The sequence below is a fragment of the Oryctolagus cuniculus genome, chromosome 2 (assembly GCF_964237555.1).
Source record: "Oryctolagus cuniculus chromosome 2, mOryCun1.1, whole genome shotgun sequence".
NCBI classification, from domain to species: domain Eukaryota; kingdom Metazoa; phylum Chordata; class Mammalia; order Lagomorpha; family Leporidae; genus Oryctolagus; species Oryctolagus cuniculus.
In genome coordinates this window covers 163793273-163818210 of record NC_091433.1, presented here as the reverse complement: position 1 = coordinate 163818210, position 24938 = coordinate 163793273, and the positions used below count along the sequence as shown (strand labels likewise).

The 24938-nt window shown below is 40.2% G+C and overlaps 1 protein-coding gene across 2 annotated transcripts in view; it reads right to left on the bottom strand.

Annotated features, from left to right (window-relative positions):
• The window catches only part of SOS1 (SOS Ras/Rac guanine nucleotide exchange factor 1), a 138043-nt gene that overhangs the window by 74401 nt on the left and 38704 nt on the right, over window positions 1-24938 (bottom strand). For both annotated transcript variants that reach the window (XM_051842966.2, XM_051842967.2), the window contains exons 2-5: window positions 12937-13062; window positions 6513-6644; window positions 4000-4164; window positions 91-300 (exon numbers count right to left, since the gene is read on the bottom strand). In XM_051842966.2, coding sequence (XP_051698926.1) covers window positions 91-300; window positions 4000-4164; window positions 6513-6644; window positions 12937-13062 — 633 coding nt within the window. The remainder of the gene's footprint in view (window positions 1-90; window positions 301-3999; window positions 4165-6512; window positions 6645-12936; window positions 13063-24938) is intronic.

Below are 24938 nucleotides of genomic sequence, written 5' to 3'. Positions count from 1 at the left end.
AGTAAACTATACAAATTCAAACTTGAAATGGTCATACTAACATAATACCTACATATATATATATATATGTATATTTACAATGATACTTACATTAGCTGAAAACAATTTTGAATTGGAGACAAAGGGCTCTCTAAAAACTTTTATAATTAGATTCAGTTCCCTTATATATTGTCGAATTTCTGCCATAAATGCCTTTACCAAATCATAGTAAGTTTGTTCTCCTGAGGTGGAAGGCTCTTCATCAGTTAAAGACAATATGTTTATATCTTCCACATCTTGATGAAACATATCCATCAATACCTATGTAGTGAGAGATATAAAAAGCATAACAAAATATGAATCCATAGTAAAATTTAAAATTAAATGCTCTACGAGTCCTTTGGTTATTTTATTTTCTTTTTAAGATAGATTTGGAAGTCAGAGTTACAGAGAGAGGGAGAGATAGAGATCTTCCATCTGCTGGTTCACTCCCTAGATAGCTGCAATGGCCAGCTCTGGACTAAGCTGAAGCCAGGAGCCTTTTCCACTGCTTTTCCAGGGAGCTGGATCAGAAGTGAAGCAGTGAGGACACAAATCCACCCATATGGGATGTAGGCATTGTTGCAGGTGGCAGCTTTACCTGCTGTGCCACAATGCCAGCCAATGAACATGATTCTTAAATAATAAAGAGCAGGACTGGCGCCGCAGCTCACTAGGCTAATCCTCTGCCTGCAGCATGGCGCCCTGGGTTCTAGTCCTGGTTGGGGCACCGGATTCTGTCCCGGTTGCTCCTCTTCCAGTCCAGCTCTCTGCTGTGGCCCGGGAAGGCAGTGGAGGACATCCCAAGTGCTTGGGCCCTGCACCCACATGGGAGACCAGGAGGAAGCACCTGACTCCTGGCTTCGGATTGGTGCAGCGTGCTGGCCGCAGTGCGCCGGCCATAGCGGCCACTTGGGGGATGAACCAACGGAAAAAGGAAGACCTTTCTCTCTGTCTCTCTCTCTCCCACTGTGTAACTCTGCCTGTCAAAAATAATAATAATAATAATAATAGAGAGCAGAAATACAACTTTCTCTTCTGGAATATATTTGACCCCTACGCCAGTGCTTCTCTACAGTAAGTATCATATACTCCTCCTTCTCCAAGTTCTCTGTCAATACCAGGCCTGCCTGCCTGCCTGTCTCCTTTGTTAACTCATTACTTCTGGTTTGTTCCCAAATCCTGTCTTGAATTTCTGTGACTTGGTTTCCTCTGCTCTACAACCTTACCTCATCATTTTAATTCATGGCATCACTACCTCATATTTGAAGAGGTCACAGTCCTCTAGTTGACCTCTTCTACATTTGTTGGAAGCAGATCAAAATAATCTGTTTTCTCAAAGTCAACTACTGCTACTACTCTTGTTGAAAGTCTATCTTTCCCATTCTTGTGAACTTCCACAGCATCACTATTCCTATAACTCAATAAAATATTTTATCTTGTGCTTTCTGTTTACCAATTTAAGTATTGTTTATCAACTCTGGAGTCTCACTTTATAATTGTCTTATATCTTCTACTTGTGTGAGCATATAAGTAAGCACTCAGAAATATCTCACTTATCTGATTCATTAAAAAGTATCAAATGATGGGGCCAGTGCTGTGGCATAGTAAGCTAAGCCTCTTCCTGAAGCGCCAGCATTCCATATAGATGCCAGTTCGAGTCCTGGCTGCTCCACTTCAGATCCAGCTGTCTGTTAATGGCCTGGAAAAGCAGTAGAGGATGGCCTAAGTGTTTGAGCCTCTGCACCCACATGGGAGACTCAGAGTAAGCTCCTGGCTCTTGGTTTCAGATTGACCCAGCTCCAGCTGTTGTGGCCATTTGGGGAATGAACAAGCAGATGAAAGACTTCTCTCTCTGTCTCTCCCTCTCTCTGTAACTCTGCCTCTCAAATAAATAAATGAATTTAAAAAAAAATAGTCAATGTTGTGATGGGTGTTTGGCACTTGGGATGCCCACATCCCATATAGGAGTGCCTGCTTCAAATTCTGGCTCCACTCTCTATTGCAGCTTCTTTCTAATGCACACCCTGGGAGGCAGCAGGTGATGGCTCAAGGATTTGGGTCCCTGCCTCCTAAGTGAGAAATCCAAATTGAGTTCCAGGATTTTGGCTTCAGCGTGTCCCAAACACGGCTGTTGCAGGTATTTGGGAAATGAGCCAATGTCTGTCTCTCGGTCTTTCAAGTGAATAAAATATAAACTTCCAAAATGATCAAATATTTTATTACCTTTTAAATAATAATTTTACAAAACAAATACTCATTTAAAATATCAAAACATTTGAAATTCTTCAGATCAGGTAATGTGTTTACTCTATTAATATATTCTGAAAGAACACAAACACTAAAAGAGTATCAAGCAGGTTCACATATCAGAAAGACAATTCCAAATCAATGAGTATAGTGAGAAAAATGAGACCTTTAATCGGAAAATTTTTTTTCTTGGAAAGTCATTATAAAACGAAATATTGAGGTAGTGACTAAAAAAGCTTTAGACTCAGATCTGGACTTTAAGTTTGACATTTCTCAGAAAATTCTGAGCCAAGTTCTTTAGAGAGAACCAAGTTCTCTCTGACCTTCAGCTTCTCTTTGATAAAATATAGATGAGATCAATGACTTTAGAGAAGTCTTTGGCCAGTGCCGCGGCTCACTAGGCTAACCCTCCACCTTGTGGCGCTGGCACACTGGGTTCTAGTCCCGGTCGGGGCGCCAGATTCTTGCCCGGTTGCCCCTCTTCCAGGCCAGCTCTCTGCTGTGGCCCGGGAAGGCAGTGGAGGATGGCCCAAGTGCTTGGGCCCTGCACCCCATGGGAGACCAGGAGAAGCACCTGGCTCCTGCCTTCAGATCAGCGCAGTGCGCCGGCCGCAGCGCACCAGCCATGGCGGCCATTGGAGGGTGAACCAATGGCAAAAGGAAGACCTTTCTCTTTGTCTCTCTCTCTCTCACTATTCACTCTGCCTGTCAAAGAAAAAAAAATAAAAAAGAAAAAAGAAATAATGGATGGAAAGGTCTTTCTCCATGTCTCCCTCTGTAAATCTGCCTTTCAAATAATTTTTTAAAAAGAGATTATTATTATAATTAATCTTAGTTGCAGCAGTATGTGAGAAAAAAAAACATGATATGTTTAAATAAGTTTTTAAAAGATTTATTTATTTGAGAGGTAGAGTTACAGAGAGAGAGAGAGAGAGAGAGGCAGAGACAGGGAGAGGTCTTCCATCTGCTGGTTCACCCCCAAAATGGCTACAACAGCTGGAGCTGGGACCATCTGAAGCCAGGAGCCAGGAGCTTCCTTTAGATCTCCCATCTGGGGGCAGGGACCCAAGCACTTAGGCCATCTCTCACGGTTTTCCCAGGCCATAAGCAGAGAGCTGGATCGGAAGAGGAGCTGATGGGACATGAACTGGAGCCCCTTTAGGATGTTGGCACCACAGGTGGAGGCTTAACCTATTATGCCACAGAGCCAGCCTCTGTTTAAATAAATTTTAACATTATATTTCTAGGGGCCAGAACTGTGGCGTAGCAGATAAAGGCACTACCTGTGATGCTGGCATTCCATGTAAGTGCCAGTTCAAGCCCTGGCTGCTCCACTTCTGATCCAGCTCCCTGCTAATGTGCCTAGGAAAGCAGCAGAAGATGGCTCAAATGCTTGGGCCCCTCCACCCACGTGGGAGACCCTGATGAAGCTCCTGGCTCCTGCCTTCAGCCTGGCCTAGCCCTGGCTGTTGCAGACATTTAGGGAGTGAACCAGCAGACAGAAGATCTCTCTGTCTCTGTAACTGTACGTTTTAAATAAATTTAAAAAATGTATATATCTAATATCCTAATTCTATAAAATGCTATCTTAAATACTTCCTATTATTTATTGGAAATATCCCCAACACATAATACAGTATACAATTTTGTTCTGTCTGAAAACTGTGCTACCATCCAACAACCTATGAACCAAAATGTAAGAGCAAAATATATAAAAGCCAGGTTTCCTACCTTATCAGCGCACATTGCCACTTTAATGTCTTGTTTTGTAATTTCATAATGCCGTATATTTCTTACATAATTCCCCACCAGTTTTAAAATGTCTGCAGAAATATATTCTAATACTGCTACTATGTAAACAGAAACCTGGTGGTCAATTTTATAACCTAGGACCTCCTGCAAAATTTAAAAAAAGAATGTTTAAACATCATATATTATAAATTTAACACACTGATTAGAAATAGAAACATACACAACTTAGCTTCAATTTTAGTGAGTTTTGTGGTATCAACAACATTTAATTTTAAATGACTCAGCTATGAAAAATATATGTATTATATTAAAATGTAAGCTAAGAAAATGTAAGGAAAAGTTATCCCTGATCAATAAAATAACTTGAGAAGTACAGGCTACTGAACAGTCCCTAACCTAGAAAGGAAACTCAGGTTTATTGTAGAGGAACAAATGCTCTGTTACTGAATTCAGAACAACTGCAAGTAACTACAACAAAGGAGTTTTTTTCTTTTACACAGAATAAGAGTTAGTATATTATTAAAAATAAGGAGTACTGAGGCCAGCGCCATGGCTCATTTGGCTAATCCTCCACCTGTGGCGTCGACATCCCATATGGGCGCCAGGTTCTAGTCCTGGGTGCTCCTCTTCCAGTCCAGCTCTCTGCTGTGGCCCAGAAGGGCAGTGGAAGATGGCCCAAGTGCTTGGGTCCCTGCACCCGCATGGGAGACCAGGAAGAAGCACCTGGCTCCTGGCTTCGGATCAGCACAGCACCGGCTGCAGCGGCCATTTGGGGAGTAAACCAATGGAAGGAATACCTTTCTCTCTGTCTCTAACTCTAACTGTCTAATAAAAAAGAAAGACAGAAAGACAGACAGACAAGAAAAAAAGAAAAAAGAAAGAAAGAAAGAAAGAAAGAAAGAAAGAAAGAAAGAAAGAAAGAAAGAAAGAAAGAGAAAGAAAGGAAGGAAGGAAGGAAGGAAGGAAGGAAGGAAGGAAGGAAGGAAGGAAGGAAGGAAGGAAGGAGTACCTATTACCCTTATACGTCTATCCTTTCCAAAGGAACACAGGTTCCCCAAAACTTAGTTTTGGGCACTTAAGTGGCACTTTACTGGTGTCAATGGCTATATCTATGGGGGAAAAAAAACCTCACGATATGTCCTACTGAATAATAGTGGTTACTGAGAGCATGCTGAATGTCCTTTTAGACTTCAAAGAGATTGGCTTCTATGGGGCTTATCAGTTCCTATAAAAGAATAAACTGTATTTTCTAAACAATGCAATTAAGAGGCATTTTTTAAAATAAGTTACTTCAAGTTAGGGATGGGTCACATTTACCTTTTGGGATATGTTAAAACTATTACATGTATCATGATAAAGATGTAATATTAACTTGAAATGATATCCACAATTAGATTATAAAATTCAAAATGTAGTATTAACACAGCATGGACATATCTTAATCTGTTAATTCTCTTTGAGTTAAAATTCAATGTATGCTCAATGAAAATTTTGAAAAGAGAAACATAAAGAAGTATGCAACTACTAATAATTTAGCAACTTTCTATAACTTGTACATTTCCTCAGACTAGTAAGATAAAGGCAGATACTTCTATCCTAATAACCAAATGCAAAACAAAACCTTTTACAGTCTTAAGTTATTTAGTGTCAGATTTTCAAAAAGATTACACAGAGCTTGATTGATTAATACTATCATGTAGAGTCTTGTGAACCAGGCCTACAAGTTACTTGATTGCTTTCTGCCTCTGTTACCTAACTTACAAACTGAGGATCATAGTAATAACTTTGTTGAGGAACAAAACTCAAAAAGAGACCATGTATATAAGCATTGATATTTTGCCTATATTATAATATTACAAAATTATTTTGTCTAAAAGTACTATTAAAATTTTAATTGTTACCATATCTTTATTTTTGTTGTTAAAGCTAATCAACAGTTCTTTATTAAGTAAAACAGAAACAACCTCATTGGAGTTTCCAGCCGTCCTCCTATTAGTTCAGGAGAGACTGAATTGATTAGATGACTGATTTAAATAACTAATACTGGATCATTTTGAGGGTCTTCAGGAAATTTTTGTTTAACGATTATACATAAACCTATGGCAGTCTTATAGAGGCCCTTATACAAACTATGAAAGTCTGAAGAATTTATAGGGACACTTAGATCTAACCAACAAGGAGGAGTTGTCATAAATCCTTTTTGTGGTTCTAATAATAACTAATAAACAAAATCCACAATAACTTTCTTGGTCTGAACTTTCAGTTTACTTGATGATTGTTATTTTTATGAAATTACTTTCAATCATATTGCCCAATTTATGCTTTCTTGTTATCACAGCATCCCTCCCCACCACATGAATCCCTGGAAAACTTAGAGTAAGAGAACTTGACTCCTCAGTTGACCCTATTAACTGTAAAATATATTCTCAGTGTTGAAAATGGTGGGTTTTAGCTCACTTTTAAAAGGCAAGAAGGCAATATTTCAGCTTTACCTTTAATAAAGGATGAATTTTTTCTACTGGGAGAGATAAAGGGTTTCTTCGCTTCCTCTTTTCAATAGCCGATTGGGCATCAGCTATTGCCCACTTATCAATTGGATGAGGAAAACTTTTTTGAACACGTTCCTTGGAAAATAGGAAAATAACAACTAAGCAACAAACATGAAATAGTGCTCGTCACTTAAAATTTACTTTTAACATAAAAGAATACCAAAAGTAGAGCTTCCCATATGTGGTATAATTTAAACTACATTTAAGTCAAAAGAAAACAGTAATTGTCAATGTATTAGTGTCTTAATTAGGCAATTAAGAGACTATCCTTTCCATTATTTAGGGGAAAAATCATATCATGAATTTCAACTTCACTATGGTAAGCTAATGACAGTAAGAAGAAGAAGCCACTTTATACATTACTTTTATAAAACTTTAAGGTACAAGACCTGAACTCAAGAAATATCTAATTTTAATTCTCATTCACTTCACCTTCTTTTCAATACCAATTACAAACTCAAGCAGTATTTTGCAACTGGAATCTCTAAGAATTTTTTCCCTTTATATCAATCATGCAAAAGTACTTACACAATGATTTACAAATCACAGAAATCAATGGTTTACGTGAGTAGCAGCAATTTTAATATACTGTAGCTTATCTTCAGTTAGTCTTCCGTAAGTCTTTAATTTCTTTAAGAAAACACCTCAATTGAATTTATAGCACTTACTCAATGAAAATTTCCAAAGAATGTAAAAGAACTAAAGGTACTGTTCATTTAAAACAAAACTCTCAAGTTTTAAAATCCACCTGCAGGGTACCACAATTAGAACCAGTAGAGGGACCGGTGCTGTGGCACAGCAGGTTAAAGCCTCTGCCTGCATCGCCAACATCCCATGTGGGCAGCTGCTCCACTTCCGATCCAGCTCTCTGCTATGGCCTGGGAAAGCAGGCCCTTCAGCCCCTGCACCCACATGGGAGACCCAGAAGAAGCTCCTGGCTTTGGATCAGGGCAGCTCGGCCGTTATGGCTCTCTCTCCCTCACTCCTTCTCTGCCTCTACCTCTACATCTCTGTAATTCTGCCTTTCAAATAAATAAAAAAAATCTTAAAAAAAAAAAAAGAACCAGTAGAGGCCGCTATTCCTCAACTCCAAACGCACGTGTTTTAAATTGATTAGTATTCAATTAGTAGCATTAAAAAACACCCTAGATTAAACATCATCCCAGATTATAAATCTGAACAAAAATTTGTGTCTGTAGCCATTGAAAAGTAAAATAAAAAAAAGTAAAAAGTAAAATAAAGCATCCAAGTGTTGCTGAGGGACGGGGGAGGAACACCCTGATTGTAGGACACACTAGAAGCAAATATAGAAAATGAAAAATTTAATCTTTTTAATTTTAATAAATTTTCTGTTCTACTATGTTCAAGGCTGAAGTAACTATTAAATTTTAAAGTGATTATTTTAATTCTAATTAGTAAAATTAAAAATGTGCTGAAATAAATTGTTATAGTTAAAAATGAAATTAAAATCTAGTTAAAAATCTACTCGCCAGGATTCTACCTTCATGCAGTAAAGGCAACACTAAGGTCCAAAACACAGGGGGAGCCTGATGGGTGGAACGGCAGAGAAGGGGAGGGCGAGAGGTGGAAAAGAACATCCAAAACAAAAATTATTCTTTTAGCTAAGTCAGTTCTATAGATTTGTCAGCCCCAAAAATCACAAAAAGATTTAGGACTAACTCTACCTTGGTTTTCAGGTAAAATGTTTATACTAGTGCATTTAACTAATGATTAACTAAATCGGTCTAACTATGATACAACCTAACAAGGGTATGAGCCTACAGTTTTCTAACTTTTTTCTAATTTTTTTCCATGATGACTTTTGTTTTAATTCAATTCATAGTAAGAAATAAATTCTCAACATTTTACATTACATCCTTATATACCACACATTCTCAACTGAAAGCTTCAAGACACAAAACCTACCCTAATTATATGCAGCACAATGGTATTTCCTATTTTTTAAATTAATTAATTCGAGAGGGAGAGAAGAAATGTCTCTCTACTAACCCAAATGTCCACAATGGCCATGGAGCTAAAGCTGGAAGCCAGGAACTCACCCAGGTCTACCAGGTGGGAGGCAGGAACGCAGTTACTTGCGCCACCACTGCTCCTTCCCAGGGCTTGCATTAGCAGGAAGCTGGGGCCAGAAATTGATTTCCAGCGCCAGAAATCAAATTCACGCACTCCAATGTGGAAATGGATGTCTCACCAGGAGTCTTAACTGCTGTACCAAACACCATCCCTCTATTTTTTTAAATGTTGATTCGCCAATGTATGAAAGTACTTTTATGACTTATTTTTAAAAGTGGTGTATAATAGGGATAGAGAAGCAGAAGAGGATAGAAGCTGAACTCAACCTGACAATTATAAATAGATTTGACATATGCCTTTTTAAAAAGCAATCACCAGTGGAAGAACTACAGAAACAAACTGTATATAGGCAGAGGTCAACGTAAAATAAAAAGAAAATAGAACAGTAATTCCTATCCATATCAATTTTATCCATTTCAATACAAGTTAATTATTTTGAGAAGGGAACAGAAAATCTGAAATGATAAAAGGAATGGCAAATGATAATGAAGAGCAGGATATTTACTTATTTATTTGAAAGGCCTACCAGGCACATTAGCAGGAAGCTGGATCAGAAATGCAGAGTAACCAAGACTCAAACTAGGCATACCAAATAGTGGGTGTCTAAAGCAGCAGTGTAACCTGCTGCGCCACAGTGCTTGCCCCCAAAATATCTGAAACTTATTAATGGAATTCATTTACCAAATATATACTTGAGATAATGCTAAGGGTAGAGTGTATGAAAAAGATTAATAGCATCAAAATGGTGCCTTGAATGTGGAAAGGTCAAAGTGAAAGAATTATTTTATCTCTTGAAGTGATGTTTAATTATAATTTTATAGTAAAATAAAATTTCTGTCACAAACATTTTATATATTTTTAAAGAAGCCCAATAAGAAATGATCAACAAAAGTTTCAGAAATTAGAATACTATTACCCTGCCATTTTCAAGATAATTAATTTGTTTTAAATGAGAAATTTCATCTTAGTATGTAGTACTATTGGAAAAATTAACAAAATACAGAGCTAAGTTTCAAATTCAGTTCTGCTTCTTATTATCAGCAGAATCCTGTCTTTTCTTTTATACAATAAAGAGGTTCCAGCAAATGGCCTTGAAAACACTCTATTATCTATGAAAATTCCTATACATGCACTTCAGTACAAAAATTCAAACATTCAAGTATATTTTGTAATACTAAACGTACCAACAAGGGCTTAAAATGTATGGGAGATTTTTTTTTTTTTGTCAAGAAAGGAATTCCTCAGGAAACCTAAGGGTTAGTGGAAAACATAGTAGACCTACAAGACCTCTTTAGGATACCAAGGAAAAAACCTTTAAAAAATGCATGAATGGGGGCCAGCACTGTGGCATAGTAGGCTAAGTTTCTGCCTGCAGCACCAGCATCCCATATGGGCACAGGTTTCAGTCCTAACTGCTCTTCTTCCAATTCAGCTCTGTGCTAATGGCCTAGGAAAGCAGCAGCAGATGTTTCAAGTTCTTGGGACCCTGCACCCACATGGGAGATCCAGAAGAAGCTCCTAGCTCCTGGCTTCAAATTGGCCTACCTCCACCATTGCAGCCATTTGGGGGAGTGAACCAGCAGATGGAAGGCCTCTCTCTGTGTCTCTCCCTCTCTCTGTCTGTAACTCTACCTCTCAAATAAATAAATAAATAAAATCTTTTCTAAAATGAATGAATGAACAATAAAGGAGACTTTTTAAATTTGAGGATGAGAAGGCTCATGACAAAAAAAGTCTAAGATAAAGGAGTCTCAGGAAAGCATAAGATAAATGAGGAGAAGCAAAATGTATCAGGGTCCTAAGAAACCAAAGCTGGCTAAATAGAGGTCTTATAGGTTAGGAAGGGGTACAGGAAAGTCAAGGTGGCCAGAGAGAAATAAAGAACAGTGCAATCATGAATAGACAGAGGAAATTTTAAAATATACATTACCAGGGACATATCCAAAAAAGAAAAAGACAACTACTAGCATTTGCCTCTTTACAGAAACTTATACTCACTATAATAGAGGGAGAAATAAACCAAACTGGAGTAATTTTCATATAGTATCTTCTCACATTTGAATTAATTTGGATCAACAGGGTCAAATAATATATATACTTCTTTGTGCATGCTCATAGCATTTATATATAGACTTTCTTATTCATCCAGAATACTAGCTGACAGACAGTAAATGCTCATATATTAATGACATGTATTAATGAATATTGTCTGCAGGGGCAGTGCTGTGGTATGCCACTGCAGGCCGCCACCTGCAGTGTTGGCATCCCATATGGGCGCCAGTTCGAACCCCACTGCTCCATTTCCAATCCAGCTCTCTGCTGTGGCCTGAGAAAGCAGTAGAGGATGGCCCAAGTCCTTGGGCCCCTGTACCTGCGTGGGAGACCCGGGGGAAGATCCTGGCTCCTGGCTTCAGATTGGCACAACTCCAGCCTTTGCAGCCAGTTGGGGAGTGAACCAGCAGATCTCTCTCGCGCGCGCACGCTCTCTCTCTCTCCTTCTCTCTCTCTACTTCTCTCCATTTAACTCTGACTTTCAAATAAATAAATTAAATCTTTAAAAAAATGAATATTGTCTACATCAATAAAACAAAATCCCATTGATTTGGACCATGATAGTTCAAAGAGCTAGAGGCAGAGAGAGAGAGAAGTATTCCATCTACTGGTTCACTCCCCAAATGGCCGCAATGGCCAGAGCTTGGCCGATCCAAAGCCAGGAGCCAGGAGCCTGGAGCTTTTCCCAGGTCACCCACGAGGGTGCAGGGACCCAAGGACTTTCAGCCATCTTCTACTGCCTTCCCAGGCCACAGCAGAGAGCTGGATTGGAAGTAGAACAGCCAGGTCTCGAACCTGCATCCATATGGGATGCCAGAGCTTCAGATCAGGGCGTTAACCCACTGTGCCACAGCACTGGCTCCTCTCCACTTTCAAGAGAAGTCCTGCCTTCAACTTTACTGTCTATATTAAGGACACCTAAAACACCACTGGCATTTAATTCCCTAAACACTCACATCAGGAATCTTCACCTCTAGGCCAGCCACCACCACAAGGCTCCATCCTGCTTTGTAGTATGTAATGAATGAAACCTTAAATTCAAACAACTTTTTTAAGATCCCAATCTATTCTATTTTTCTCACTGAGACAGTCTAGTATTATCAGTTCTATGACCTTACTAAGAAATTCAATACCCTGTTCCCTCTCTTTTTCCAATCTATCTGTCTTCTCCTACTTGGCAGGATAGCTTAGCAGAATGCATACTCAAAACTCTGGACTCTCTGGATTAAACTCTCGACTTCACTATTTATTAGCTGTGATCTTGGGCAAGTTATTCAATCTCTCAGTGCTTCAGTTTCCACATTCATTCATTCAATACAGATTTCTCGAGTGGCTTCTTTGCCAGACATTATTATTTCAAGGTGCTGAGGATTCAGCAGTGAGTAAGGAAAAAAATCCCAGGAGCTCATATTCTAGTTAGGGGAAAATAAGTGCCATCTTTGTGGTGTTATTATGAAGTTTAAATAAAATACAAAGCATGAACGTGTTTAGAGTAGTGCATAATTCTATATAGCAAGCACTTAAATGTAAAACATTTCACTGTTTTCCTTATCTGATTTAGATGCTCTCATTAAATATGCCTACTTGTCAATCCTTCTACCCTCAGGGGAGTAGGGCAGGGCCTGGGTAGGGATTACCTAGTAGCCACAGTGTGCCATAAATATATTGTACATTCTATGGGTGCTGTGCCCTGAAAAGGTTCCACAGCACTGCTATCACCAATTTTCAGATTCCTTTGCCCTACTCTTCTGCCACTGTATATCCTTCTTCCTAAGTTTTGAGATGTTTTCCTCTTTCAATTGGTGGGAATGAATTTACTTGCCACCTAAAACACATATAACAATTGAAAAACATTCCTGGAAATGTTATTGGAATGCTAGCTAACATTTACAAATAAACATTTGAATATATACTATTATTAAAGGTGTTATCAAGCTAGCCATAATAAGCTGTTCATTTTAGCATAAAAGCAAAATATGGAACAGTTTAATAGCTGAAATATACAAAAATTATCATATATTCAATATGGAGAAAAACAGTCTTCATTTTCTTATATACCATATAGTCATATATTTTTTGCAGAATTGGAGAGCAAACTCTTTTTTTCCTTTGCTGACATTACCACAAACACTAGGTTTGATACACACACACACACACACACACACATAGATGTGTGTGTATATACACACAAAAACTAAACACAAGTAAAAAGTTATCATACCTCTACATCTGAAGCACTTCGGGGCTGAGCTTGACATAGCATATTTAATAACTGCAAAATTAATTCTTCAACATATTGAAGAGCATCATCATTAGACTCAAGAGTAGGATGAACTTGTCCCTGGACCTATAAACAAAAAGCAAGGTAATTAAAATGTGGGCTTGTTTAACCTAATTAAACAAACATTTTTTAAAAAATAGGTATTTATAACCAAGGACATAAAATGACCTGCAAATACAGTCTAGACTGAACTATAACTCCTCAGAGAAGAAACTGAGCCCAAGAAGGTTTTAATCAATTGGCCAAGCACTTCTGACCATATTCAGTACAGCAAGGACCAACCTGATTATAATTTAGCTATTTAATAAATTTCTCCATTCTATTTATTAGATGACTAATCAGCAGGCAGTTAAAGTATCAAGAATTTGGACTGGACTCCAGAATTTGTGATCCTCAATTCAGTGCTTTCCATTCAACACACCATCACACTCTAATGTGAGTAGCTATCTAACCTCGTAAACTTATTTTTTCTTCAACATACTACATGATTAAATCATCATTCATTGAAAAAAAGAAAAAAGAAAAAACCTGGCACTAGATAAAAGTTCTACTTTTACACATTGAATTACATGTCCCCAGGGGCTTAAGCCATCTTCTCAGATATCCTTTATGTTCATGATTAACTTACCTTCATTCACTGGTGAATCTTAATACCACATGGTGGGTTGTTTCTATCTAGCTTTCAGTCAAGTTCCCCCCCTTTTTTTTTTCTTAAAGGATTTATTAATTTATTTGAAAGGCAGAGTTACAGGCAGAGGCAGAAAGAGCAAGAGAGGTCTTCCATCCACTGGTTCACTCCCCAGATGGCCTCAACAGGTAGGCCAATTCAAAGCCAGGAGCTTCTTCTGAGTCTCCCATGCAGGTGTGGTGGCCAAGCACTTGGGCTATCTTTCACTGCTTTCCCAGGCCATAGCAGGGAGCTGGATTGGAAGCGGAGCAGCTGGGACTTGAACCAGCACCCATATGGAATGCTGGCACTGCAGGTGGCGGCTTTACCCACTATGCAACAGCGCCAGGCCCAAGTTGCTTTCATTTTTGAAACTCTCTTTCCTTAATATTGGTGACACAATCTATTTTAGTTCTCTGATTTCTTTGCTCTCTTATCTTACGGAGTTCTTGTATTTTCCTCCACTCTGCAAATGTAGCTTCCATCCTTGTCTACTCTCTCCACCTACATTTTTTTTTTTTTAGATTTATTTTATTTATTTGAAAAGCAGAGAGAGAGAAAGAGAGAGAGAGAATCTTCCATCTGCTTGTTCATTCCCCAAATAGCTGCAAAGGCCAGGGCTGGACTAGGCCAAAGCCAGGAGCTTTATTCAAGTCTCCCATGTGGGTGCAGGGGCCCAAGCACTTGGGCTATCTTCCACTGCTTTCCCAGGCACATTAGCAGATGGGGAGCTGGATCGGAAGTGGAGCAGCCAGGTCTTGAGCCGGCACCACATGGGATGCCAGTGTTGCAGGTGGTAGCTTAATCTGTTATGCCACAATGGCAGTCCTATCTCCTTCTACCCTTTCCCACAAGTAATCTCTTTCGTTTCTACATTTTGAACCTCACTTGTGTATGTCTCTCCCTGTATCTGTGTAACACTGATTTTCCCTCTATCTCTGTAACTCTTTCAAAATAAATGAATTTTTTCTTAAAATAAAACTATATCACACATGAAAAATACTTTTTTTTCAAATGAACATAACTATTTTAGAAAAACAGTGTATACAACCCTTGGTTTCACTAAGATATAGTCCTGAAAAATGTAGCTATAACTGAGGACTACAGTCTAATACATAAACACATATTTATAGAACTATCAACTTTTAGAAGTAAAGAGATCTCAGAGGTCATGTAACTCAGTCCCTCTATTTAGCACAGAGAAAAACAAGGTACTCATAATCCTTTTGTTGCTAACTAATAATACTGTAGGTATTGAACCTGGATCTCCTTGTGTCTAAATCAAACCTCTTTCCACTAAACCCCTGGGAGAATCTGGGAACTATTCTAGTAGACATATAAAAGTAGAGAGTGAGCACCCATGAACTATATCTATTTTTATAGTGGACTTCTATATAAAACTTGAAGTATGTTGTCATACTTCAATAAACATCAGCATGTCATAAATGAAAATATAGTAATATAGTCCTATAAATCTTTATAATATGAAAAGGTACACTGATTATACAAAGGATCCCAGTGGTTATGAATTATATTAAATTATAAATACACTAATAATGCATATTAAAGTGAAAATATCTAATCAATAACAATTCAAATTACTTTTTAAAAATATCAGAGCCCTTTTAAGCGGTAGTTTAAGCAACATTTTAGAAAGTGTTCTGGTGGCTGCCTTGAGGTGCAGGCATCCGATATGGGAGTGCCAGTATGAGTCCCAGCTGTTCCACTTCTGATCCAGCCCCATGCTAATATGCGTGAATAAGCAGCAGAGGATGGTTCAACTACTTGGGTTCCTGTCACTCATGTTGGAGACCTGGATAGAGTTCAGGCTCCTGGCATCAGCCTGTCCCAGACTTGGCCATTTGGTCCCGGGCGGGGCGCCGGATTCTGTCCCGGTTGCTCCTCTTCCAGTCCAGCTCTCTGCTGTGGCCCGGGAGTGCAGTGGAGGATGGCCCAAGTGCTTGGGCCCTGCACCCCATGGGAGACCAGGAGAAGCACCTGGCTCCTGCCTTTGGATCAGCGTGGTGCGCCGGTGGCAGCACACCAGCCACAGCAGCCATTGGAGGGTGAACCAACGGTAAAGGAAAACCTTTCTCCCTGTCTCTCTCTCTGTCCACTCTGCCTGTCGAAGGAAGGAAGGAAGGAAGGAAGGAAGGAAGGGAGGAAGGGAGGAAGGGAGGAAGGGAGGAAGGGAGGAAGGGAGGAAGGGAGGAAGGGAGGAAGGGAGGAAGGGAGGAAGGGAGGAAGGGAGGAAGGGAGGAAGGGAGGAAGGGAGGAAGGGAGGAAGGGAGGAAGGGAGGAAGGGAGGAAGGGAGGAAGGGAGGAAGGGAGGAAGGGAGGAAGGGAGGAAGGGAGGAAGGGAGGAAGGGAGGAAGGGAGGAAGAAAATGTAAAGTGATCAAATTATCTTTTAATTTAAAAAAACATATAAAAATTTTATTTCTTCACTAATACTTCTCTAGCTGTTCTTCAATTGACACTTTATGCTGAAACACTGCATTCACATTCACTCTGTTGTCCATACCTGATATTCATCATCTCACCCTTTTACCTACCTGTTGGGACTTTCAAAACTCAGATTTCAGGGTGGGCATCTGGCCTAGTAGTAAACATGCCTACATCTCATACCATAGTGTCTGGGTTCAATACCCAACTCCAGCTACTGACTCCAATGTTCTGCTACTGCAGACCATGGAAGACAGCTGTGATGATTCAAGTAATGGGTTCCTGCCACCCTTGTGAGAGACCTGGACTGAGTCCCAGGCTCCCAGCTCCCAATCTTCAGCCCCACTCACTCCTAGATCAATCACAGGAAGGAACCAGCAGATAGGAGATCCTTCTCTTAAATAAATAATACATAAAAACCCAAATGTCATCTCATTTGGGAAGATGTCCTTGCTTCTATTTAATTCACTTAACCAATCTTAAATGTATTTAATGCCAAGTCCTTAGTGCTGGACATAAAAGAATGAATCAAACACAGTCTCTGTTTGTATGGGCCTTATATGCTAGGCTCTGTGTTAATCCCTATACTCAGTACCACATTTTGTTATTGAGTTTATAATACTGAATTATAATTCGTGTTTCCTTGTCCACTTGCTCTAATGGACAATGATGTTCCAAATGGGAAGGGTTTTATCTCTTAAATTTTAAAGGATCATCTTCTCCTTGCTTTCACTCCAAACCCCTGACACTCAGGGAATACTCAAAGCCTCCATGCTGTAGAAGTGAGAGGCATAAAACATTTCTTTTTCAGAATTAAGATTTAACAAGATGGCAATGAGGGATGGTTCTTGTGTTGGTTTCAAGAGAACAAAACCCTTAAAGCAGAAACTATTCAACATACAAAGGCAGTTATTACTGTAGATGCTTACAAAATAGAGTGAAATAAACATATACACAGCAGTTAAATGCAATAGTTAAAAACAACAACTTAATACTGCTTATAATTCTAGCACACATAATTCAAATGTTAAGTCTGGCATTCTTTTTTTTTTTTTTTGACAGGTAGAGTTGTAGACAGTGAGAGAGACAGAGAGAAAGGTCTTCCTTCTGTTGGTTCACTCTCCAAATGGCTGCTACAGCCAGCACTGCGCTGATCCAGAGCCAGGAGCCAGGAGTCAGGTGCTTCTTCCTGGTCTCCCATGTGGGTGCAGGGGCCCAAGCACTTGGGCCATCCTCCACTGCCCTCCTGGACCACAGCAGAGAGCTGGACTGGAAGAGGAGCAGCCAGGACTAGAACCCAACACCCATATGGGATGCCGGCACCACAGGTGGAGGATTAACCAAGTGAGCCACGGCACCAGCCCAAGTCTGGCATTCTTTATGGTAAACAAATTCTAGAAACTTCAAGTTTAAACTGTTTTATTTTTTGATGGTTACTAAATGACAAATAAAATCTATTATGTAAATAAATCAAAAAAAGAATTAAGGGGCTGGCCGTGTGGCACAGCAGGTACAGCTACCACCTGCAGCGCCGGCATCCCATATGGGCATCGGTTCGAGTCCCAGCTGCTCCACTTCAATCCAGTTCTCTGCTATGGCCTGGGAAAGCAATGGAAGATGGCCCAAGTCTTTGGGCCCCTGCACTGGGAGACCTGGAAGACGCTTCTGGCTCCTGGCTTCGGATCAGCCCAGCTCCAGCCACTGCAGCCATGGGGGAATGAACCAGTAGATGTAAGATCGATCGATCGATCTCTCTCTCGCTCTCTGCCTTTCAAATAAGTAAGTAAATCTTTTTTAAAAAAAGAATTGAGTTCATAATTAGTTTTTTTTAAAGAGAAAATAATGCATGATGTTAACTGTTGTACTAATTTTCTGAACATTAACCCTTATCATACCTTATAGCTATCAAAATTAGGATCAAAAAGTTCATTCCTATAAAAGACAAATTGTTTAATTTCCTTAAAAACAAAAACAAAACCTCCAAAATCTCTGCCTGAAAAACAAAGGCAATGTCCATGCTTAAAAAGATGGTACCAATTTCTAAAAATACAGATTGTTCTTTATTCTTTCAAGGAAGAGTCTGCTAAGACACTTCTTTAAAGAGCAGACAGAAGTAGTATTGTATTTCACATACAGATGAAATAGAAACACATCTATGAGATAGTGTTACAGCTAAAGTATCGCATTCCATCATAAATGGTACTCAAAGACCTTTAATAGCTCAAAGGATACAGACTGCTCAAGCCTGTGCAGAACAGGTTTCCCTGCTAAATCTGTGATAGCCGTCAGAAGCCACATCTACTGAGGTTGTGTGAAACTGGCTTTAAAAGTAGACGTGGGTTTTTCCTTATGTGTAGTCTTCAAAAACATTATACCCTATACTTGTTTATTGACATAAAAAATTCAAATACCTCCTTAATCATAAGTAATTTAAGTATGATAAGAGCAAATACTTCATTAAAATACTTCATTTAAGAATGAATGAATTATAACTATGAACAATAATTTTCTATGGCCATGACAGTACTTCTTCTTTTAAGGCATAATCACCATATTCAATTAAATATACTATCTCTGGAACTTTAAACCTTTAAACTTTCCTGAAGAACTATCTGCTTCTATCATTTTGTCTCTAGTAATTTCTAGCAGATCATCAAGTAACATTACTGTCTACCACTGCCAGATTCTGTGGAATCTAAAAAGGCAAAGGGATTAGGTCTATATCAATTCCTAGTTGTCTGAAAGAAAATTCCTCCAAGTAGGTTCAGGAGCCCCTTGGGTAAACTGTCAGAAAACACTATGTTGGATTCTGATGAATCTTTAATAGCCGTTTCTAGCTAATGGCACTCTGAAGAATAAGAAGGGCTTCTATATTGTATTCTGTCATGTCTGAAGCCTTGATCTGCTACTTTATTTATAAATATAATGAGAGAATTTGAAATGAAGTTAGTATTCTCAAAACCTCTACCACAGCAAAATATTAAAGGTGTGAATTCTCAAACCTCGTTCTCACTGTGACAACTGCTTAGTCAACATTTGATGCTTTAGGTGCTTATCTCTCCACACTCTGAAGTTGGTTAAAAAATCAAAACAGGGGCCGGTGCTGTGGAGTAGCGGGTAAAGCTGCCGCCTGCAGTGCCAGCATCCCATATGGACGCAGGCTGCTCCACTTCCAATCCAGCTCTCTGCTATGGCCAGGAGGGCAGTGGAGGATGGCCCAAGTGCTTGGGCCCCTGCACCGCATGGGAGACCAGGAAGAAGCACCTGGCTCCTGGCTTCAGATCGGCGCAGCACTGGCCATAGCGGCCATTTGGGGAGTGAACCAATGGAAGAGAGACCTTTCTCTCTGTCTCTGTCTCTGTCTCTCTCTCTAACTCTACCTGTCAAATAAAAAAAATCAATCAGTAAAAATATTTTTAAAAAGAATAGGCTATAATAGTGTGATAAAGGCTAAAGTGGAGTCATGTCTGAGGTATAATGACAAAAACAGGAGCTAGCGCTGTGGGACAGTGCATTAAACTGCTACCTGCAACACCAGCACCCCCTATGAGCCTCGTAAAAACACCAGTTGGAGTCCCTGCTGCTCCATTTCTGATCCAGCTCCATGCTAATATGACTAGGAAAGCAGCAGAGGATGGCCCAATTGCTTGGGCCCCGGACACGCATTTGAGAGACCCAATGGAATTCCAGGCTCCTGGCTTCAGCCTGGCCCAGCCCAGGCCATTTTGGACATCTGGGAAGTGAACCAGCAGATGGAAGATCTGGTGCTGTCTCTCTCCATCTGTCTCTCTCTCTCTCTCCCAACCTATCTCTATTGTCTCCCTCCCTACCCCACTCTAACTATGCCTTTCAAATAAAATGATAAATAAAATCTTTTTTTTTTAAAAATGGGAACAAAAACAAAGGTAAGCCTAGCTTGGAATGTGTGGAGAGTTTCAGAACTTTTCACAAGATAGACTCAAACCAGGACAAAGGTGTGACAGACAGCAAAGAGCATTTACCAAAAGGGTTAGCATATAAAATGGCATAGAGGCCAATAGAATGACATGCTAGGGGAACTATGAGTTGTACCAAAGAGTGTATGTGGGGAAGCTGAGAGTGGATAAACCAGGCTTGTATATCACATTAAGGAAAGGGAATGATGAGGGAAGCAGAACAACAATAAATGAAGGGTTTTAAACAAGACATTGAATTGAATTGAATTTAGCAAGACCTGCTTGCTAAAGTCAAACAGTGTCAGTATGAAGGATGGTTAAGACAGAGACGAGACTGAAGGAAGCAACACTTGCTGGAATGATGCCATAGGCTCTGAATGAGAAAAATGGTCTAGACAAGGAGAGAAACTATGGGAGGTACAAGAGACTGCTAAGGGACAAGGAGCTGGGTTTGGATAACTATTTTAGGGGGCATCGGGGCAGCAATGAGAGAGAACCACCAACTTAATAAGGACATCAAATAATAGACTACTTTATAGAAAAGAAATTTAAGTCTGACATCTGGGTTTAAAGTTCCCACACTACATCTAGAAAAAAAAAGCTGAAACTGCTTTTTATAAAATGGTTCCTAAAATTTTATTTATTTTTTGGTTGTGGAGAATTATTTGCCCTAGCAGTGTTTCAAATACTTAGACAGAAAAAAAAAAAAAAAGTTAAGTGTTTATGGTAGAAATAAATTTACTTACTAGCCTACTATCTGTTCTAACTACAGGAAGTAAAAAGCGTCTATTTAAGGGATAGGCATTTAGACTAGTGGCCAACACATCTGTTTCCCACACTGTAGTGCTTGGGTTGATTCCTGGCTCTGGCTCCCCACTCTAGTTTACTGCCAATGCAGATCCTGGGAGTCAGCAATGATGTTCAAGTGACTGGGCACATAAAGAGTCACTGCTCTACTTTTATGTATGCTTTTAAGTTTTCATTTTAAAAATATTGGAGGGATAAGCATTTGACACAGTGGTTAAGCTGCCCCTTGGGATGTCCACATCCCATATCGGAATGCCTAGATTCAAGTCTCAACTCTGCTCTCCATTCTGGCTTCTTGCTAATGTGCATGATGGGAGGCACCTGGTCCCTGATACCCACATGGGAGACCCAGATTGAGTTTCAGACTCCCAGCTTTGGCCTGGCTCAGCCCAGCTGTTGTGGGCATTTGGAGAGTGAAACAGTGGGTGGGAGTTCTCTGTTTCTGTCTGTCTCTCTGCCTTTCAAACAAAATAGATGTTAAAACAGGACACAAAAGTACTGTGTGTCACTTAGGGAGCTCATCAACAATACAAAATCAGTCCATTTCAACTACTCCTTTTGAGAAGGTTTGAGGATAGGTCCCCAAATCTGCATTCTTAACCTTAGGAGATCCTTGCAAATGATCCAGAGACCACACTTTGAGAAACATTAACATAGAAAAGGAACTCCTACGGTCCTAAATATAGCTAGATAAATTAGAGGAGAATTCAAAATCTGTATCTTGAGCTGACTTCTGAAAAACAAATAGAAATTTTCTAGGTGAATCAAATGGGAGGGCAACTGGATGCAGTAAGCCAGGTAAACACAGAGCTATGAAAGGACTTACTACAGCTTAGGAAATGTCAGTTTGGTGTGGTTAGAGCAGAAGAAAGCACAGGTACAGATGGCAGGAGGTAAAAAATTCTGTATGCACGTGAAGAAAATTTAACTATATTTAAAGTATTGAGCCTAGGGAAATTTTTATTTTACATCCTAAAAAGTTCAGTTGGCCGGCGCCGCGGCTCACTAGGCTAATCCTCCGCCTTGCGGCGCCGGCACACCGGGTTCTAGTCCTGGTCGGGGCTCCGGATTCTGTCCCAGTTGCCCCTCTTCCAGGCCAGCTCTCTGCTGTGGCCAGGGAGTGCAGTGGAGGATGGCCCAAGTGCTTGGGCCCTGCACCCCATGGGAGACCAGGAGAAGCACCTGGCTCCTGCCATCGGATCAGCGCGGAGCGCCGACCACAGCACGCCAGCTGCGGCGGCCATTGGAGGGTGAACCAACGGCAAAGGAAGACCTTTCTCTCTGTCCCTCTCTCTCACTGTCCACTCTGCCTGTCCAAAAAAAAGTTCAGTTATGGAACTCTGTTTCAGATATCATCCATACTTTGAAGATAACAGCTTGTCTTAAAAGGGGCCTTGTTAGTTTTAAATTCATAAAATCAGGGTACAAGTACGATCCCTATACTGTCTACTATCTAAAATTAAGTATTCAAAAATACTTAAAAGTACTTAAAAGGCATACTTAGGTAGAATGGACAAAAGCTGAACAGTGTGCCCACAGGACATCATTATGTAAACATAGTACGCACATATGTACTTCCTGGTTCTGTCCACTGAGAGGACCTTGGCATACTGACACCTCAGGAACTAGGATCACATCCAGTGCCCAGATCTTGGTTTCTGACATTCTCCAGTAAGAGGAACCAGGGTTTAACAAAAACTGGCCTATTCTACCTCTGGGGAAGGAACTATATGAAGGAAGTCCAGAGCATCTTCTAGAATCAGAAAGTAAAGAAGTGGGGCGGGTGCGGTGGCGCAGTAGCTTAATCCTCCACCTGTGGCGCCAGCATCCCATATAGGTGCCGGCTGCTCCTCTTCCAGTCCAGCTCTCTGCTATGGCCTGGGATAGCAGTAGAAGATGGCCCAAGCGCTTGGGCCCCTGCACCCACATGGGAGACCAGGAAGAAACACCTGGCTCCTGGCTTTGGATCGGCGCTGCTCCGGCCATTGTGGCCATTTGGAGAGTGAACCAACAGAAGCAAGACCTTTCTCTGTCTCTCACCGTCTGTAACTCTACCTCTCAAATAAATAAAATCCTAAAAAAAAAAAAAAAAAAAAAAAAAGTAAGTAAGTAATGAAGTGTTCAAAAAACAAAAGGAAAAGGATATGGCCCCAACCAAAAGCGGGTGGAGGGAGACAAAGAAGGAATAAAAGATCTGGGAGAAAATATGCAAGAGGCCACAATGGTCAAAACTGGAACAATGCCAGGCCAGTGCAGTGGCACAGTTGGTTAACACCCTGGCCTGAAGCACCAGCATCCCATATGGGCGCCAGTTCCAGTCCCGGTTGCTCCACTTCCAATCCAGCTCTCTGCTGTGGCCTGGGATAGCAATAGAAGATGGCCCAAGTGCTTGGGTCTCTGTACCCACATGGGAGACCCGGAAGAAGCTGCTGGCTTTGGATCGGCTCAGCTTCAGCCGTTGCAGCCAATTGGGGAGTGAACCAGCGGATGGAGGACCTCTCTCTCGCTCTCTCTGCCTCTCCTTCTCTCTGTGTAACTCAACCTTCCAATAAATAAATAAATCTTTAAAAAAAAAAAAAACTGGAACAATCTGAGCAATAATGTGAGTGATATACTGGATCATAACCCAAAATGTAAACTAAATCACTGAGTCTACAATAATGCATATAAAGATAGATATATGAAACACATACCTTCCCTAAATATCCTTGAACAGCCTTGTATTTATCCTCCCCAACCGTTTCCAAATTCTTGGGAAGCAAGTTGGTTGGGGTGGGGGGCTGAGGGTGGGCAGTACTTAATGGATGATAACTGAAGGGGCTAGTATCTACTTACCAGGTGGTCAAGGTCACCTCAAGTCATGTAAACAGTACATACCCTGGATATGCTGTGGTGAAAAAGGCACATTTCCTAACAACCCACGACCTCAGTATAACCATAAGAAAAACATGGGCATTCTAAGAAAAAAAACCCAAAACAAGAACAAAAAATCCTGACCACTGTTTTTCAAGGTGATAAAGAATTTAAAAAGTCTGAGAAATCAAAAGAGGACAGGGAGATGACAAAATATATCCTGAATGAGACCCTAAAGCATGAAAAGAACACTGGGAAAAGTGGTGAGATATGAGAAAGCTGTCAGGTTTAATCAGTAATAACACACAACTAATAATTATGTCAACTTCTTAGTGGTGACAAATGTACTACGGTGTCACAGGACAAGAGGAAACTGGGTGAGGGGTATACAAAAATTCTCCATACTACCTTTGCTCTAAAATAAATGTTTATCCTTAAAAATATGGGTTGCAGCTGAGGTATTTCTGAGAAAGAAACTTACAGCCTTCAAAGTTTGTAATAGAAAAAAAGGAAGGAAATTAATAGGCTAAACAGCAATATTAAGAAATTGGAGGTGGAGGGGACAATAAAATCACACCCCCTGAAAGAAGCAAAGAAATTTTTAAAAAAATTAAAAACAAAATTGACATTTTAAAAAACACTAAGTCAATCAAAAAATTGCTAGGAGATTTATCAATAAGACAAGACAAAGAAATACAACTACATAAATAAGTGGAGAGTGTAATTTCAGATACAGAACACTTTCAAAAGATAAAATTATGAAAAACAGGGCTGGTACTATGGTGTAGCAGGTAAAGCCGCAGCCTGCAGTGCCAGCATCCTATATGGGCACTGTTTCAAGTTCCAGCTGCCCCACTCCCGATCCAGCTCTCTGCTATGGCCTGGGAAAGCAGAATAAGATAGCCCAAGTTCTTGGGCCCCTACACCCAAGTGAGAGACCCCGCAGAAGCGCCTGGCTCCTGGCTTCAGATCGGCTCAGCTCCAGCCATTGTGGTCATTTGGGGAGTGAACCAGAGGATGGAAGACCTCTATCTCACTCTCGCTCTCTCTACCTCTGCCTTTCTGTAACTCTGCCTTTCAAAAAAATAAATAAGAAAAACTTCAAAGCAGGTTTTGAACATTTAGGTTAAATAAATGCCTGAAAACTGCAAATTACCAAAACTGACTCCAAAAGACAAATATTCTTAATAGCTCTCTAATCATTAAAAATTATACTGGGGCCAGTGCTGTGGCATA